Source organism: Schistocerca serialis, chromosome 1, assembly GCF_023864345.2.
Source record: "Schistocerca serialis cubense isolate TAMUIC-IGC-003099 chromosome 1, iqSchSeri2.2, whole genome shotgun sequence".
NCBI classification, from domain to species: domain Eukaryota; kingdom Metazoa; phylum Arthropoda; class Insecta; order Orthoptera; family Acrididae; genus Schistocerca; species Schistocerca serialis.
In genome coordinates, this window is record NC_064638.1 from 1,182,987,790 (window position 1) to 1,183,005,731 (window position 17,942).

Here is a 17,942-nt window from a genome sequence, read left to right on the forward strand (position 1 = left end):
TCTAAGTTGGACTCGCAGAAGTTGTGGAGTCGCTGTCGCGGAACTTCTTCGCCTGGAACCAATTTTACAGCGGCTTTGCACGCGTAATGCCGGCGGATATTAGGTCCTCACGCGATTCAGCCGGCGAGGCGCCGCTGTTGACAGGCTAGCGCCAAAGTGTGAGGCTAACTCTCTTAACGAGGTGGCAAGCTGACAGTAATGAACGAGCTGTTGGAAGCGCCGCTGCTGCTACCCAGCCGGCCCCACTCTTGCGCGTGCATCAGCAAAACCAGCCACCTGGACGCTCTATTCCACACACTCCGTGGTGTGCCACAGGGCTCGACACTGGTTCCACTATTATTCTCATTAAAAGTTTACTACTTCATATGTTATATGCACAGCTGAAAGAAAGTACTCTTTGCTGACGATACGATTCTTCTATCCAAACCACAAGATATGCACCAACTGAATGTAAGTATATGTAAATATTGCACTGAAATAATCGATTGGTTTACTGTAAATGGAGTATCACTCAACTCTTATAAAACACAACACATACAATCCTATAGAAGGCAAAGCGAAAGTCTCAGAATTACAACAGAGTATGGAGGTATTGCAGCGTGTGAAACAGGAAGATCAGAGTTTCGAGGTGTGCATAGCAATTAGAACCTGAAAACGACATAGAATCGATCTAACTCATTCAAGTTGAGCACCTATTGTCCCGTTTGCAAACTGCTTATTTTGGTAATCAAAATGTCATATGTTTGTTTCAGTTGCGAACTTTCGTATGGAATACTATTCTGGGGGACAGTTGTTCTTAGATTGCGTTATTCACTGAACAAGAAGTTGTAAATGTGGTTAAGTGTTGTACACTTCAGCAAGCCACTTGTAGAGTCTTCTTTAATGTTCTGGACATACTAACAAAAATTACGCCCCACATTTACATCCTCTGTTAAGCCTGTCGTTAAGAACAGGTCAAAATATGGAGACAACGGTAGTGTTCATGAATACAGTACTACCAATAAAACTCCAACTGGCTTTTGATCAGGCGACTAGTGAATTAATATTTACATAATAACAAAAAATCAGAAACAAACTGGTATCACTGCTGCTTCGCAGTTCTTGTATTTCAGGGGAAATTTATGAATAGATAACACTGTGTGTGTGTGTGTGTGTGTGTGTGTGTGTGTGTGTGTGTGTGTGTGTGCGTGCGTGCGTTGTGTGTTACACATAATGAGTTGAAATAAGTACTATATACATGTAATTTAAAGCCAGTTATCTATGTGAAAAGCATGTAGTGATTACTAGGAAAAAGAATAACATTTGAAAATAATTTTGGTCAATTCCCTCCATAAAAAGTAACTAAGTAGTATTTTAGAAACAATACAAGGTATAAGAAAGATGTTATGCTTCTGCATTACATTGAAGTTTGTGATAATGGTACACTAACGATTCGTGTTTAGTGTAACCTCCAGGCACCAGTTAAAATTTTTTGTCAGTGTATCTTGTACTATTGCACGTAAGAACAAAGAATTTGACTAACCCCTAATCAACCTAATCATCCCCTCAAAATATACTTAACAGTATAAACACATTCTCTGGTCCCCTGTGGCTGCTGTTTACAGGAAATATCGGGTGCTAACGACAAGAGAAAAAAACACAATTTCAATGTATAGAACACTTGGGTATACGTAATTACGCTCTAAGACGTTCCTGAAGATGAATAAATGTCCTAGCAAACTTCAGTCTGTCAGTCTGAGATACCAGCACTCTGATGTGAAAAGAGGGACGAAGAGAAAACTGATGAATTGCAGCCAGATGTTTACTTCTGAATCGTCCTAAAGCTGCTTAGATATTCAGTTGTGGAAACTATGGCAGCACTGCTGAATAATAATTATATGTAAGCATTAATTGATCAAGATTAATATAAATACAATTAAATACAGTTAACACTATTGCGGAAAATTATTTTGAGTTGTGGTACTTAAACTCAGTATACAATGTGTCAAAAATAGAAAATTTTGGAACAATCGTCTATTTCAAATGGTCAGAAAATATTCCAATAAAAATAAGTAGTACTGATGAAAACTGAATCCTTGAAGTTCAGAGATTGTCTATGAGCAAACTATTGCGCAAATGAGAACAAAATGTACACGCATACAAAGATAGTGCCAAACCACAACTTTTTTCTGACGGACGTTTGACTGGAATCTAAATATTTTACTTTCGTTAGCATTCAGAAAATATCATATTTTTATGTCAACTACGAAAAGCGAAAACAGAACATTGACTGTGAAAAGTGCAGTTCAGCTATGAATCGTCGTTTACTTCTGGCGACGTGGAAGTTGTGGTCAGTCCATACTATTTATATTCTGTTCCTAATAGACATACTGAAGCTTTCTGTCCCTGTTATATGCTCAAATTGCTACAGACCACAATGACTGTCCTTCTGAGCTGAAAGATGCCTTAAGAAAGCGCTGAATCAAAACAACCTCTTAATTTAAAAATAATATCTGACTCTCGTAACTGACCACATCGGTTTTAGATCAAAAGGTTACCTCGAGCAAACGGTGACGAAATAAATTCCACAGAAAAGAAGGTAAATGACATGATCTGTAACTACTTAAAATTATTTATTACATCTGTTATTGTGGTCTTCAGTCCAAAGACTGGTTTGATGCAGCTCTCAGTGCTACTCTATCCAATGGAAGCCTCTTCATCTCCGAATAACTATTGCAACCTACATCCTTCTGAATTAGTTTACTGTATCCAATCGTTGGTCACCGTCTACAATTTTTATCCCCTACACTTCCCTCCAATTCTAAACTGGCGAGACCTTCACCTCTCAGAACGTGTTCCTTTAGGCAAGTTGTGCCACAAATTTATTGCCACCCCTATTGTTCATTACCTCCTCGTTAGTTGTTTGATCTACACATCTAATCTTCAGCTTTCTTCTGTTGTACCATATTTCAAAAGCTTCTATTGTCTTCCTGTCTAAACTATGTATCGTCCATGTTTCACCTCCATACATCGCTACACTCCAGACAAACACCTTGAGTCTATTCTCGCTATTCTCGATGTTAACAAATTTCTGTTCTTCAGAAACGCTTTTCTTGCCATTACCGGTCTAATTCGTCTACTACTTGAAGTGTCTCGTTTCTTAATCTAATTTTCTCAGCATCACCTGATTTAATTCGACTACATTCCATTATCCAGGTCTTGCTTTTGTTGATGTTGATCTCATATTCTCCTTTCAAGGCCCTGTCTATTCCGCTGAGCTGCTCTTCCAAGTCTTTCACTATCTCTGACAGAATTACAATGTCATAGGCAAACCTTAAAGTTATCGCTTTTTTTCTCTGAACTTTAATTCCTACTCCAAATTTTTCTTTGATTTCCTTTATTACACCATCCTTCCTAATTTGAAGGTTATATCAGTGCTATTATACATGCTATTATACTTACAGTGCTATTATAGTTCCACACCTGTTATATACCCTTTGTGTAACTCAATATTAGAAACTATTTTTAGTTTCAGGAATGTCTGTCGCTGTATAGAATTCGGTATAACTCTTCAACATTTATCTACCTGTCCATTATCAGAATATAACTGTTCATAATTCCGCATAATTTGAAGTTATGTCTAGAGTATTTAATGGCACATTGTTTCGTACTTCATTAATAATCATATACTTCCACATTTTTCCATCCACTTATTGCAGCACAATAATTCAACATAATAACAGCTTCAGAATCAAAACTATATATGTGTCAGAATATTAGTTATGGGATGTCACGTGAATAAGTCAGAAAGAGTGTCACAATGAAACTCCCGAAGTCAATCAGTCCAGATACCCGAAAATCTGTGAACGCATCCGAACAGTCATTGTGAAACCACAGTGTGCTATTACGTCTGACGTTTGACTCTACTTGTACGAAATTTTCAACCCATTGCAGCAAGACTCACAATCAAAATATGGAAGAACTCGGAAAAATATCATATATTGTCTTTTATTGAACCCCACTATGTCCTTGTTTTGGATTATTTTCGGAACGCAAGATACAGTAATCACAAAGATATTTCATTGCGCCTTTATTTTAACGACTCTCCTACGGCAATGAGATATTTTGTAACCTGCCTTTAGTATTTATCGAACAAATACTAAGCTTCTTTCTTTCAAGAACTTTTGCTTAACATCTTGTGAGGTGATTGCACTGAGAAATTTAAATTAAGCCAGAGTCTGATCACTTACCTTTGGATGTGCTCTCCTGGGGAAGGCAACCTTCGGGTCAATCTGAAAGCAAAGAAAAGGATCTTAACTGACTTCTCGAGATATCATTTGGCATTAATATAATTTTTAAGAAGTGCACTTCAAAACATTGAATTTGAACCAGGTCACTGTTGAAAGTTACGTAATCCACTCGTTGTTGTAGTATCGGCAGATATTTAAATCGAGTCACATACATTAGGTCAAGGGCATTGTCGCAGTGGTAATAGCAGTTTCCACCAGATCACCGAATTTAAGCGCTGTTGGGCTTGGCTTGCAGTAGGATGGGTCACCACCCAGGGCTATCGAGTGCTCTTGCAAGAGAGGTGCACTCAGGCGTTGTGAGACCAATTGGCGACCTACTTGATTGAGAAGTAGCGATATCGGTTACGAAAACGAGGAGAAAACTGACAACGGCCGCTACAGCAGTGTCCTGAGCACATGCCCCTCCGGTGACGCCTTAGGGCTGAGGATGAAACTGTGGTCGGTCGGTACCGCTGGGCCTTCGCAGCCTCTTCAGACAGTGTTTCTTATCTTTTTTAGTATTTGCTAGTGTGCTACGGTAATTCAAAAGTTCTGTGTGACGAACCATGATGGAAACAAAAGGCTATGGAAAATAAACGAATGATACAAGTCTCAAAGCGCTTATTCAAAACGTTGTCGGTAATCAGAAACTGTCCGACACACCGTCACGTCTACTGGAGGAGCACGGTGGGTTAAGGTTCCAGGGTTGCTTATTCATGTTCTGAAAACAATATTTAATTGTTCATATGTGTCAATTGTAGCTTTAAAATTATTTAAGATATCTGAATTACGTTTTTGTAGCTCCCAGTATTTAAAAACGCACTGTAATGTTACAAAACAGAACGTTTGTACGCAACTGGTTTTAATTCATGTCAATGTTGCACTGAGTTAGAAGAAACTTCGATTTTTAAGTATAAGCAGCCACTTTGAGTATAAAATTACTTTTGGTTTCCATATGTTTTCTGAAACAGGTATGTATATATTACTAAAATTTCAATTTTGTTCTACAACAAAGTACATGGCTTGGTGTACAAACTTATTATGTAATATCTTACACTCACTCCCTTAGTCAGCAAACACTTTACACATTTGTTTAAAAACAATTAAAGGAAATTTCAGGGCAACAACTTGTAACATCATTCTCGATTGTGAGTAACTGGTACAGTGTAATTAAGTGTATGTACCTATGAAGTGTTTATTCTGTATGAGTTAAGTTCTTTGAATTGTTGGAAGGAAATGAAAATTTATGATGTATAATTTGTTTAACTTAACAGTGTGTTTAAAGAATGGAAATTTTATTAAATATGTCTGTTTGTTAAAAGAAAATTGTATGTAAATAATTGGATCATACTTAGGGAAATTATATGATGTAACTTAAAAGATGTAGGGAACCTCCTCCATTACAGAAGGGGCTTGGCGTGCATGAAAAGGTGGAAGTGGTGGTCTGTCTGGGCGGCAAAAGAGAGAGCACATTAGGCAGTGAGTGGCCAGCAGTTGCATAGTCAGCACCGCAGGTGTAAAGTAAGGCGTTCTGTAACCAAATCTATAATGGAATGGCCTCGGATGTGGTTCTGGCTGTTAAGAGGGTGCTCTCGTATTTGGAAAAGCTCTAAAGATGAGGAATACGCAGCCAAGAAGAATTAAAAGAGCCAGAAGGAGACCTGGTAGCCACCACTTGCTTGCCACCAATATTGCACAACTGCTTCAACAACTTTGGAAAACAGATATGTATGTCAGTATAAACCAGTGTGCTTGTATGTTGTTTTCCAATAATAATGAGTGTTGAAAAATATGTGTTTAAACTTTGAACTTCCCTCTTCATGATACCAAGTAGGGTCCTATCCCAATAGTGCTAAAAACCGAGTATCCTAATTATGAAGAGATGCTAATTTGTTTCCATTTAAATATGCCTAAGTTCAGTTTTAAAGAATATAGAAGTTGCTAGTTAAATCATTTGTTTCACAGATAAAAGGAGAGGCACATAATATTTAACTGATGAAAAGTTTTAATTTGCTATGAACTGCTTTAATTTGAAAGTGCCAAAGTTTTAGTACTAATGAACATAAATGTGGTTAGTTGGAATCGCTTGCATCACAAGTGGTGTTATGAGGCATTTAAATTTGGTCCTGTTTGAAACTTAACTTGAACTTGAATTTATTTCCAAAGCTTAATAAGAATATTGCTAGCGTAAATTGTTTTAAAGCATTGAGGGCTAAGTAATCTTAAGTGGAACTGTAGTTCAGCATTTATGTGATGCAAATTGTTTTTGAAATGTTAGCATAGTTATTTATAAGTAAAGGGACACTTTAAGGGCGCCCATTTTAATCTTTACTAGCAGGGGAAACTCAATTTGAATCCGGGTTTTGCAAATGCATCTGAAACATTTCCACTGTGGTATGAATATGAAATGTGTCATTTCAGTGTCATATTATTGAATTTGTGATGTGTATATGTACGTTAGTTAAACTTGAACTCTTGTCAGGTTCTACTTAGTCTCATGTTGTCTTTGGGAACAAATTTTTTCCCTGAATTAGACAGAGGTTGATGTGATGATTGTAGTTAACAGGGGAAAAGTTTATTTTACATTCCTGTGATTGCTAAGCTATGCTGTTGATAACTACTGCTACTCACTGCGTAGTTCGTCTGGTCGTTATAGGTGTTCTTTGCACTTTACTAAGAAAGAATTAATGAAAGTTCCTTTTGCAAGAGTATATATAAATCAATTGAGAATAAAGTTTGCACATTATTATGCCTAATTAGGCTGGCGACCGTTTTTTGTTTAATTTATATAAATTTTGAGTAAAACCAGAAAGATTAAATTTCTCTTTGGAGCTGTCATATTACACTTCTATCATGGATGTATTATACTGTACAGGCATCAGTTTCATAGACGTGCACACAACAGAAAGTGAATTATGTATAAAGGGGAATCTGAATCGCTAAGACACACTGTCAAACACACAAATTTGAAGCAAAGTTGAAAAAAACGGCAGTGGGCATATTATTGTTCGAAGTGCAAAAAGACTGAGAACCCCTGTGATAGGTGAATCCTGAATATGGTGACCGAGATGTATCGCCTTATAAGAATTAAATTTTCATTGTCAAATCACAATTCATACAAAATGAAATGGAAATCATTTTTAATATTATTTCACAACAGAATGCCGATATTTTCTGCACTCATTCTCTTGAGGAAATACAGTGCATCTCCCATCACCGAATATGGCTAACGATCTGAGGTATAGAATTTATAAAGGGTAGGCGAAATAAAACTGGCCTGGAAAATATTGCAGGCATCTTAATCAATCCAACTTACATCATCTGCTGCAGGTGCAGATGATGTAAGTTCTGATTCCTATCTTAAGGTACATGAAATATTTTATGAAGCAATTTTACGTTGCCTGCCCCTGGCGCTCTACAGTGACAAATATTCTTTGAACATCAGCACGATTTAGGGTGAAAAATGTCTAACTCATGACATAGAGGAATTCCCTAGTTGGAAACATCAAACATCACACAAGCAGCGATATTCTTGCTTTATTCATTCAGGAGATCTAATAGATTTAGGAGATCTATTTAGCGAATCCCAGATTTATGCTATGTTTCCTGATTCACGTGAATCGCGTGATACTGTTCCGAGCCGGCGCTTAATGAGAAAAATACGTTATTTTTAAACACCAGCACAGTTTTAGAATTGAATTTGAGATTGCTTAGCAATCATTATTGAGTACATCACTCATAATGAACTGCTTTGGTCAGAAGCAAAATTAGCACTCACTTTGCCTCATGGAAGTCAGATAAGACCGTTACTACTGACGATATATATTAATGATCTGACATATAACGTCATTGTTCTCTAAGGTATCTAGGAGATGGAGAGAGTGACGACGTAGTTATTGTCGCGTGTGTAGCAGTATCTGTTTCGATGTATGTTTGGTGGAATAGTCTTGTACATTTAGCAATGGAGAAAACAGCTTTCTTCTTCTTCTTTTTCTTCTTCTATTTTTCTCACAGCCTTAAAACCTTCTCTGGGTCTCTTCAATAAATTAACTTCATTCTGTCCTCTTCAGTGCGATACTTCGCCATCCTCTGAGGGCTGTTCCAGCCTGCGTGTCCCCTGGCAGGAGCATGCGCAGAACGCGTGCAACAGTGACGCCTGGCGGGTAGCCTACACACTCTGCGCCTGCCCACAAGTAAGCTGATAGGAGCCTACTGCGCGGCAGTATCTGTTTGCTCCCTATGCTACAGCGTTGAAACAGCCTGCGTCTAAGAACTGCACATCCTTAATCCACGGCTTTCTTGATCTTATTCTCTGTCTTGTTCCAACTAGCCTGCATTTGTGAACTTTTTTTGCCGTTCGACCAGTATCTAACCTAAGGACGCTAGGCAATGCTCCGACTTTTTATCAACCTTACAATGTATGTTGCTGGTATAGCGTACTCAAACTCAATTTTTGTTCTTGATGTCAATATACGGTTACTGTTCTGAAGTGATTCCCAGTATCCTAAGCTACTGCTGATGTGTAGTCGTTAATATCTACATTTCACGTCCATATGTTTTGACTAGTCTGATTTCAACCTGTGTGTACCCTGGAGACCAGCAACATCTTAAGCGTGTGGAAGCAACTATTACCACTTAAAATGCACAGTTTTAATTCTGTTGCCATGGGATTTGTCCTGTTAATAATAGACTTCAGATATTCGTAGAAGCCAGTTGGTGATAATTTACTCAGGTTTTATTTTCCTTCCTGATCCACAATGCAATTAATCTTCATTTCGTTGATGAGAAAGCCTCAGTGTCGTCTGACTGCATTCAGTCATTCACTGTTCTCTATGTGAACCACCTCTTCTACTAATAACTGTACGTGACTGGCATATGTACATACCAGCGCATACTTCGTGGATTTAGACTCAAGAGATCATAGGATGAGTCCTGGGACGTATAATTTACACACGGTTGCTTACAAATATTCGTTGGAGTAACTTTTAAATATCTTTTGTTGTCGTGAGACAATTACTGGGTGAACAGATGGTTTACAGTATTTTCAAAGAAGAAATGTGTGATTCATCAGTGCTTTTTAATTCAGTTACTGAACGATTCCTACGGATCTGATTACTCAATGAAAGAAGCTTACAAGAAGTTTCAACAAACCACAATAGCAGACGCTAGAAGGAAGACATTATGTAACGTTGAAAGCGTTACTCCCTGAATTTATAAAACACACTTTGCAACTCGAATTAAAAAACATATTTCAGAATAAGTTTCCACTTTGCCGTAGAGTTGCACTGATATGGAAATTTGTGGCACGTTAAAACTGTCTGTCTAACTGGGACTCGAACAAGGGAACTTCGTTTCCGAGGTTACGTGATCTATCAATAACCTGTCCAAGCACGACATTCGATCTGCCCTCATTGCTTCACTTCCGCAAATATGTCTTCACAAGTATATCTTCTCCTACCTTCCAAATTTTGCAGATGTTCTCATGTGTACCATCTACATCTACAACTACATTTATACTCCGCAAGCCACCCAACGGGGTGTGGCGGAGGGCACTTTACGTGCCACTGCCATTATCTCCGTTTCCTGTTCCAGTCGCGTATGGTTCGCGGGAAGAACGACTGCCGGAAAGCCTCCGTGCGAGGTCTTATCTCTCCAATTTTACATTCGTGATCTCCTCGGGAGGTATAAGTAGGGGGAAGCAATATATTCGATACCTCGTCCTTCTCTGCCTCGTGATGACTGGGTGTTGTGTGCTGTCCTTAGGTTAGTTAGGTTTAGGTAGTTCTAAGTTCTAGGGGACTGATGACCATAGATGATAAGTCCCATAGTGCTCAGAGCCATTTGATACCTCGTCCAGAAACGCACCCTCTCGAGAGCTGGACAGCAAGCTACACCGCGATGCAAAGCGCCTCTCTTGCAGAGTCTGCCACTTGAGTTTGCTAAACATCTCGGTGACGCTATCACGCTTACCAGATAACCCTGTGACGATATGCGCCGCTCTTCTTTGGATCTTCTCTATCTCCTCTGTCAACCCGACCTGGTACGGATCCCACACTGATCAGCAATACTGAAGCGTAGGTCGAACGAGTGTTTTGTAAACCACATCCTTTGTTGATGGACTACATTTTCTAAGAACCCTCCCAGTGAATCTCACCCTGGCACCCGCCTTACCAAAAGTTAATTTTATATGATCATTGTGGTACTATATCTCCTGGAAAAAGTATATGTAGGAGAAATGTGTTAGGCACAGCCTATCGTATTGTTTCCAGATCGAATTTACACTATGAAGCGAAGTGTGATCTACGATGGAAGTACTTTGAAGATTAGATCTCTGCACACGAATCGATTTTAGATATGCCAGGAAGATTCAAGGAACGTTTTGCTCCCTCTGATTACCGGGCGGTTAGAATTAGAGAAATTCAGACTGTAATCCTCTCATTGTCTACGAGTGATACATGAAAGAAACGGACTGCTTCTGGTACACAACTAAGCTTCCGCCAGACACTGGTGGCTTGCGCAGTAGAGTTGTAGATGCAGGTAACACCCGACGTAGTTACGAGCCATATATCAGGACCGCTGAGTACTGTAATGTGAAGATGAAAGAACTGGAACAGAGTACGGCTTTCGCGTGATAATTGCGGTGCCACGTAGCGCGCCGTTACTGCGCCGCGGGTAATGCCTGTGGCAGCCAGAGAAAACCGGCAAGGCGGTTCGCTAGTCTACTGCGGCCGGGCTTAGGTATATACGATGCGCCAGAGCCTGTATTAATTCCCGCGTGCAATTAACATTTCATTAATATTAAAGCGCGGCGGCAGCAGAGCTCATTACGGTCTAACTGCGGTCTGCAACAAACTGTCTGCTTCTGGCGCGGCGCCGCGGTGCCAAGCCACCGAGTCAGTCGGAAACTCGTGGCAGGTATTTCTGTCCAGGGACACAGCCCTGGCGTCGTATCCGACAACTCATGCTAATACGCTGTCGTCCGAACCCGCCTGCACGCACGAGCTCTGCACAGCCGACACGACCTGAAATTATAAAGCAAGTGCTGCGCTCCGATGAGACGAATTTTCTCAGAAGCGTACAGACTAATCTGTAAGAACCGGCAGGGAAATGTACAAGCTGCGACTGCGCCTCTTTCAGCTCTTTAGTGCACTTACTCAGGGAGGGCCCCCTGTGGGGTGTAATTACACTACTGGCCATTAAAATTGCTACACCACGAAGATGACATTGCTACAGACGCGAAATTTAACCGACAGGATGAAGATGCTGTGATATACAAATGATTAGCTTTTCAGAGCATTCACCCAAGGTTGGCGCCGGTGGCGACACCTACAACGAGCTAACATGAGTAAAGTTTCCAACCGGTTTCTCATGCACTAACAGCAGTTGACCGGCATTGCCTGGTGAAACGTTGTTGTGATGCCTCGTGTAAGGAGGAGAAATGCGTACCATCACGTTTCCGACTTTGATAAAGGTCGGATTGCCGCCTATCGCGATTGCGGTTTATCGTATCGCGACATTGCTCCTCGCGTTGGTCGAGATCCAATGACTGTTAGCAAAATATGGAATCGGTGGGTTCAGTAGGGTAATACGGAACGCCGTGCTGCATGCCAACGGCCTAGTATCACCAGCAGTCGAGATGACAGGCGTCTTATCCGCATGGCTGTAACGGATCGTGCAGCCACGTCTCGATCCCTAAGTCAACAGATGGGGACGTTTGCAAGACAACAACCATCTGCACGAACAGTTCGACGACGTTTGCAGCAGCATGGACTATCAGCTCGGAGACCATGGCTGCGGTTACCCTTGACGCTGTATCACAGACAGGAGCGCCTGCGATGGTGTACTGGACGACGAACCTGGGTGTAAGAATGGCAAAACGTCATTTTTCGGATAAATCCAGGTTCTGTTTACAGCATCATGATGGTCACTTCCGTGTTTGGCGACATCGCTGTGAACGCACATTGGAAGCGTGTATTCGTAATCGCCATGTTGGCGTATAATTCGGCGTGATGGTATGGGGTGCCACTGGTTACACCTCTCGGTTCGCACTGACGGCACTTTGAACAGTGGACGTTACATTTCAGATGTGTTGCAACCCGCGGCTCTACCTTTCACTCGATCCCTTCGAAACCCTGCATTTCAGCAGGATAATGCACGACCGCATGTTGCAGGTCCTGTACGGGCCTTTCTGGATACAGAAAATGTTCGACTGCTGCCCTGGCCACCACTTTCTCCAGATCTCTCACCAATTCAAAACATCTGCTCAACGGTGGCCGAGCAACTGGCTTGTTACAATACGCCAGTCACTACTCTTGCTGAACTGTGGTATCGTGTTGAAGCTGCATGGGCAGCTGTACCTGTACGTGCCATCAAAGCTCTGTTTGACTCAATGCCCAGGCGTATCAAGGCCGTTATTACAGCCAGAGGGTGTTGTTATGGGTTCTGATTTCTCAGGATCTATGTACCCAAATTGCGTAAAAATGTAATCACATGTCAGTTCTAGTATAATATATTTGTCCAATGAATACCCGTTTACCATCTGCATTTCTTCTTGGTGTAGCAATTTTAATGGGCAGTAGTGTATGAAGCATGTGCTGGGCTCCGATACGACGAATTTTCTCAGATGCGTACAGACTCATCCGTAAGAACCGGCACGGTACTGTACATGCTGCCACTGCGCCTAGTTCAGCTCTTTAGTGTACCGGGTGGTTATAATTAAAGCGCAGTTACTCAGGGAGGTCCACTGTGGGCTGTAATGGCATGAATGAAAAGTATATCACTTTTGCTAATAAAGTGCTTACCTTATTTGAACACTATTTTCCTCCAAAACTAACCAAGGTTAGAGCAAAGTCTACAAAGAAGCCATGGATTACTCAAGGAATAGGGGTATCTTGTAAAACAAAAACAAAACTATATTTGTCAATCCGAAACAGTTCCGATGTTGATGCTACAGTACATTACAAGTAATACTGGAAAATATTAAAGACTGTAACACGGACATCGAAGCAAATAAAGACAATATGAGATATAGTGAACGAAGAGACTGGTAGAACCAGGCATGAAGAGGGACAAATAGCATTAAGAGTAAATGATACATTGCTGACAAATGTGTGTAATGTTGCAGAAATTTTTAATAAACATTTCATAGCTGTTACTGAAAAGATAGGGTTGTCAGGTTCTGTAGATGCTGCTATGGAATAGCTCAGACCAGACATTTCAAGTAACTTCCATAATATGAATTTGACCCTCACTACTCCAACAGAAATTATGTCCATCATAAAATTTTTAAAATCAAAAACATCTAGCGGGTATGATGAAATATCAACAAAGTTAATTAAAGAATGTGATTCTACCTTAAGTAACATATTAAGCTATCTCTGTAACGAGTCGTTTATCAGTGGGATATTTCCTGAATGGTTGAAATATGCTGAAGTTAAGTCACTGTTTAAAAAGGGAGATAAAGAAATAGCGTCAAATTTCCGTCCAATTTCACTTTTGCCAGCATTCTCAGAAATTTTAGAAAAAGTAATGTACAGTCGGGTTTATAACCATATTATCTCAAATAACATACAATCAAAGTCGCAGTTCAGATTTCTAAAGGGTTCTGATATGGAGAAGGCTATCTACACTTACAGTGAAAATGTGCTTAATTCATTAGACGAAAAATTGCAGGCAAGTGGTATATTTTGTGATCTGTCAAAGGCATTTGACTGTGTAAATCACAATATCATTTTAAGGAAATTAGAATATTATGGTGTTATAGAAAATGCAGTAACATGCTTCAAATCTAATATCTCTGGCAGGAAACAAATGGTGTTATTAGGAAAGATGCATTAAGCTATCAGGCATCATCCAACTGGGAACTAATTACATGTGGGGTCCCACAAGGTTCCATTTTAGGGCCCTTACCAATGACCTTTCATCAGTAACATTACCAGATGCCAAGTTCGTTTTGTTTGTCGATGATACAAACATTGCAATAAATGTCAAATCAAGTGTAGTCTTAGAAAGATCGGCTAATAAATTATTTCAGAACATTAATCACTGGTTCCTAGCCAATTATTTGTCACTAAACTTTGAAAAAACACACTACATGCAGTTCAGAACTTGTAAGGAGTGTGCCACGAGAATATGCCTAACATACGATGACAAACAGATAGAAGAAGTGGACACTGTTAAATTCTTGGGATTACAGCTTGATAATAAATTCAACTGGGAGGAGCACACCACAGAATTTCTGAAGCGTCTTAACAAAACTCTATTTGCAATGCGAATTGTGTCACACATAGGAGACAAAAAAATGAAAAAGCTGGAATACTATGCTTACTTTCATTCCATAATGTCATATGGGATTATTTTTTGGGGTAAGTCATCAAGCCGAGCTAAAGTTTTCTGTGCACAAAAACGTGCAGTAAGAGTTATATGTGGTGTGAACTCAAGAAGCCTGTTTAGGAACTAGGGATACTAACTACTGCTTCCCAATATATTTATTCCTTAATGAAATTTGTCATTAAAAATACATCAATTTTTCAAACCAACAGCTCAATTCATGGAATCAATACTAGAAATAAGAATAATCTTCACAAGGATTTAAAGTCACTTACTCTTGTACAAAAAGGTGTGCATTATTCAGGAACACACATTTTCAATAACTTGCCAGCAGCCATAAAAAGCTTAACAACCAATGAGATTCAGTTTAAGAGAAGCCTGAAGGATTCATTGAGGGCCAACTGCTTCTACTCCACTCAAGTATTTCTCAGTAGAACCAACTGATTTGTCCTACTGAATTTCATTGGTTGTTAAGCTTTTTATGGCTGATAGCAAGTTATATGTAACTTTTGTACAATTTCAGTGCAGTAATGTGACTATTGTAAATAAGTGTGTGTGTGTGTGTGTGTGTGTGTGTGTGTAAGTACAATCTAACTTCTGCACCATTTTAGTGCAGAAATGTGTTCGTTGTTAATAAGTATTATAGTAGTTCTATTACATGTTTATTACCTTATAAAAATCTTTTTTTATTTTAAATTCAGTGCATTAGTGTTTGTAAAATGATTCTTTCATATAACGTTCATTAAAAAATTACGATCATTCCACTTGGGACCTGTGGAAGGTACATTAGCTTATTTGTTCCAATTGTAAATATTTTTATTGTATTATTGTTCTTCTGAATGTTCTACATCCTGGAGGACCTCCTCACTACGACTCAACTGGAATGAAAGTAAATCTAATCTAATTTAATCTAATTGCTATAGGGCAGCGAAACTTGGTAGTTACGCTAATGTTTCTCTGCCTCGTGATGACTGGGTGTTGTGTGATGTGCTTAGGTTAGTTAGGTTTAAGTAGTTCTAAGTTCTAGGGGACTGATGACCATAGATGGTAAGTCCCATAGTGCTCAGAGGCATTTGAACCAAGTTACGCTAATGCCTTAATGCGGAACCGATTTAGGCGGCAAAAACGTTAATCCCAATTGTGACCACAAGGTGCAAATCTGGTGCTGTACACCGTTTGTACGACGGTATGATACTCACGCTGTTATTTGATAAATCATAGTGTGAATGAACAATGTGGCTATCGACAAGACAGGCGGTGCGCTATTAGTGAAACTGTTTTCTGTGGACTGCGGCAATTACAGTGCTGCACCGACTGAAAGGTCTGAGGAGAAGCTCAAGGGTCTTAAATGATTTAAAGAAGATGATAATGAAATTCTAAAAGGAGGATGTACTTGGCGTGGCACCTGGAAGAGGAAGGCATCCTATACCGGTGGAAGTTATTGGTTCAAATGGCTCTGAGCACTATGTGACTTAACTTCTGAGGTCATCAGTCCCCTAGAACTTAGAACTACTTAAACCTAACTAACCTAAGTACATCAGACACATCCACGTCCGAGGCAGGATTCGAACCTGCGACCGTAGCGGTCGCTCGGCTCTAGACTGTAGCCCGAAATGGGTTTCACCCACCTGATGGTTTCGGAATTCACACGTGCTTTACACAGATGAAGTCATTCTGTTGTAGATACCTCTTAGTGATACATTCGGGCCCTCCACGTAATTGCATCAACATTACGAGGACACTTTTGGAAGGAACGTGCCGTGTCGAATTATTTTGGTAAATAAAATGTGACTGCGGCACAAAATGTGTGCAGACTGTGAATAAATTATTTTGGCTAGAAGCAACGAGTTGAAACAACGTTCCTTTGATACCTCAAGGCGTCTTTTTCTAGTCTCGCTCTACAGAACCCAACACTTTCTGCACATCCTTCTTTTGTGCGGCCCCCTTCTCTCTCCCCTCTCTCTCTCTCTCTTTCTCTACTCACACTCACACTCACACACACACATACACACGCACACTCACACGCAACGTATATATACCACGTGGCCATTAACATATTCATAAAGGCTTGCGCCACCGCATCGCGCCATGAATTCTGCCCAGCTCGGCCGCCCTGTTGTCAACTGGCGCTGGTATTAATGCTCGTGATAACAATTAGGACTGCGCCGGCCACAAGAGCGGTGACCCCACCCCCTCACTCGAGCCCCTCCCCACCCCCGCCGCCTCCCACCGCATAAAAATATTCGCGCATCCCTCCCTCCCACTCTCCCTTTGCCCCATAACCCCACCTCACTCCGCCCTCTACACGAGCGTGGCCTTTGTATGGGACCGTGATGAATGTCCCGGCACTCAAAGCCAGCTTGCGACACTTCGCTTCTCGCTCTCCCTCCCGCTCGTGAAAAGAATTATATTAACCAAAAATTATTTTCGGCGGCCGCATTTATACCTCTCCTCTCCGACAGACAGACTTGCGGCCGGGGGGGGGGGGGGGAGGGAGGAGGGGGGAGGGCTCTATTTAGTGGCCAGACCTCCGCGACCCAACGACATCCGCTGGCCGGTTGATTTCCACAAATGCCGCTGGCGCCACTGTCGCGACGTAAATGCTGCGCCGCGCTATTCGATTTAACGAGCCGATCAGGTTACGTTCCCGCCTATATGACTGAGGGCGCCATTCCGAACCGCCTGGGAACACTATGTCTGTTCCAAAATTTGTCACCTCGTAGTTTCACGCATACTGTGTTTGTTGGTCGGGGCTTTAAAGAGCTTGACAGCTGAGGTCGTAACCGCCGAAATCATAACGGAAAATGGGCCATTTTCTAGGCCAAGCAGTCCGTTGCTCTCGAAGTTAGTTGACACGCAAAAGCTTAAACATCATTACTAGGTGGGTAAAAGTTATACATAATGCTAACAGGGAAGCTGGACTGCACGTTAAAAAGAAACAACCAGTAGTCGAGAGATAAAATGAAAACATACAACGATCCTTCTTTTCCAAGAGAACATTTGCTAATAAGTCGTAGTACAACCCGTGTTCGTGGTCGAATTGTAATTCTCCTTTTACACGTTTCTACCCCTTGTAAAGAGAGCTGACGTGGATTCAGTAAACATCGTTCTTATGAAACACGAGTAGCTCTTTGTTGTCAAGAAGGAATGTGTGTTAATGACTGGACATGTCAAATTGATCTCATATTTTTAGATTTCCAGAAGGCATTTGACACCATATCTCACAAGTGACTTCTGATCAAATTGCGTGCCTATGGCGTATCGACTCATTTGTGCGCCAATATATGTGATTCCGTATCAAAAAGGCCACAGTTAGTTCAAAAATGTTCAAATGTGTGTGAAATC

At 40.6% G+C, this 17,942-nt stretch overlaps 1 protein-coding gene across 1 annotated transcript in view; it reads right to left on the reverse strand.

Annotated features, from left to right (window-relative positions):
* The window catches only part of LOC126456492 (RNA-binding protein Musashi homolog Rbp6), a 1,339,111-nt gene that overhangs the window by 962,838 nt on the left and 358,331 nt on the right, over window positions 1-17,942 (reverse strand). The window contains exon 3 of the mRNA XM_050092245.1: window positions 4,230-4,271. Within this exon, the coding sequence (XP_049948202.1) occupies window positions 4,230-4,271 (42 nt within the window). The remainder of the gene's footprint in view (window positions 1-4,229; window positions 4,272-17,942) is intronic.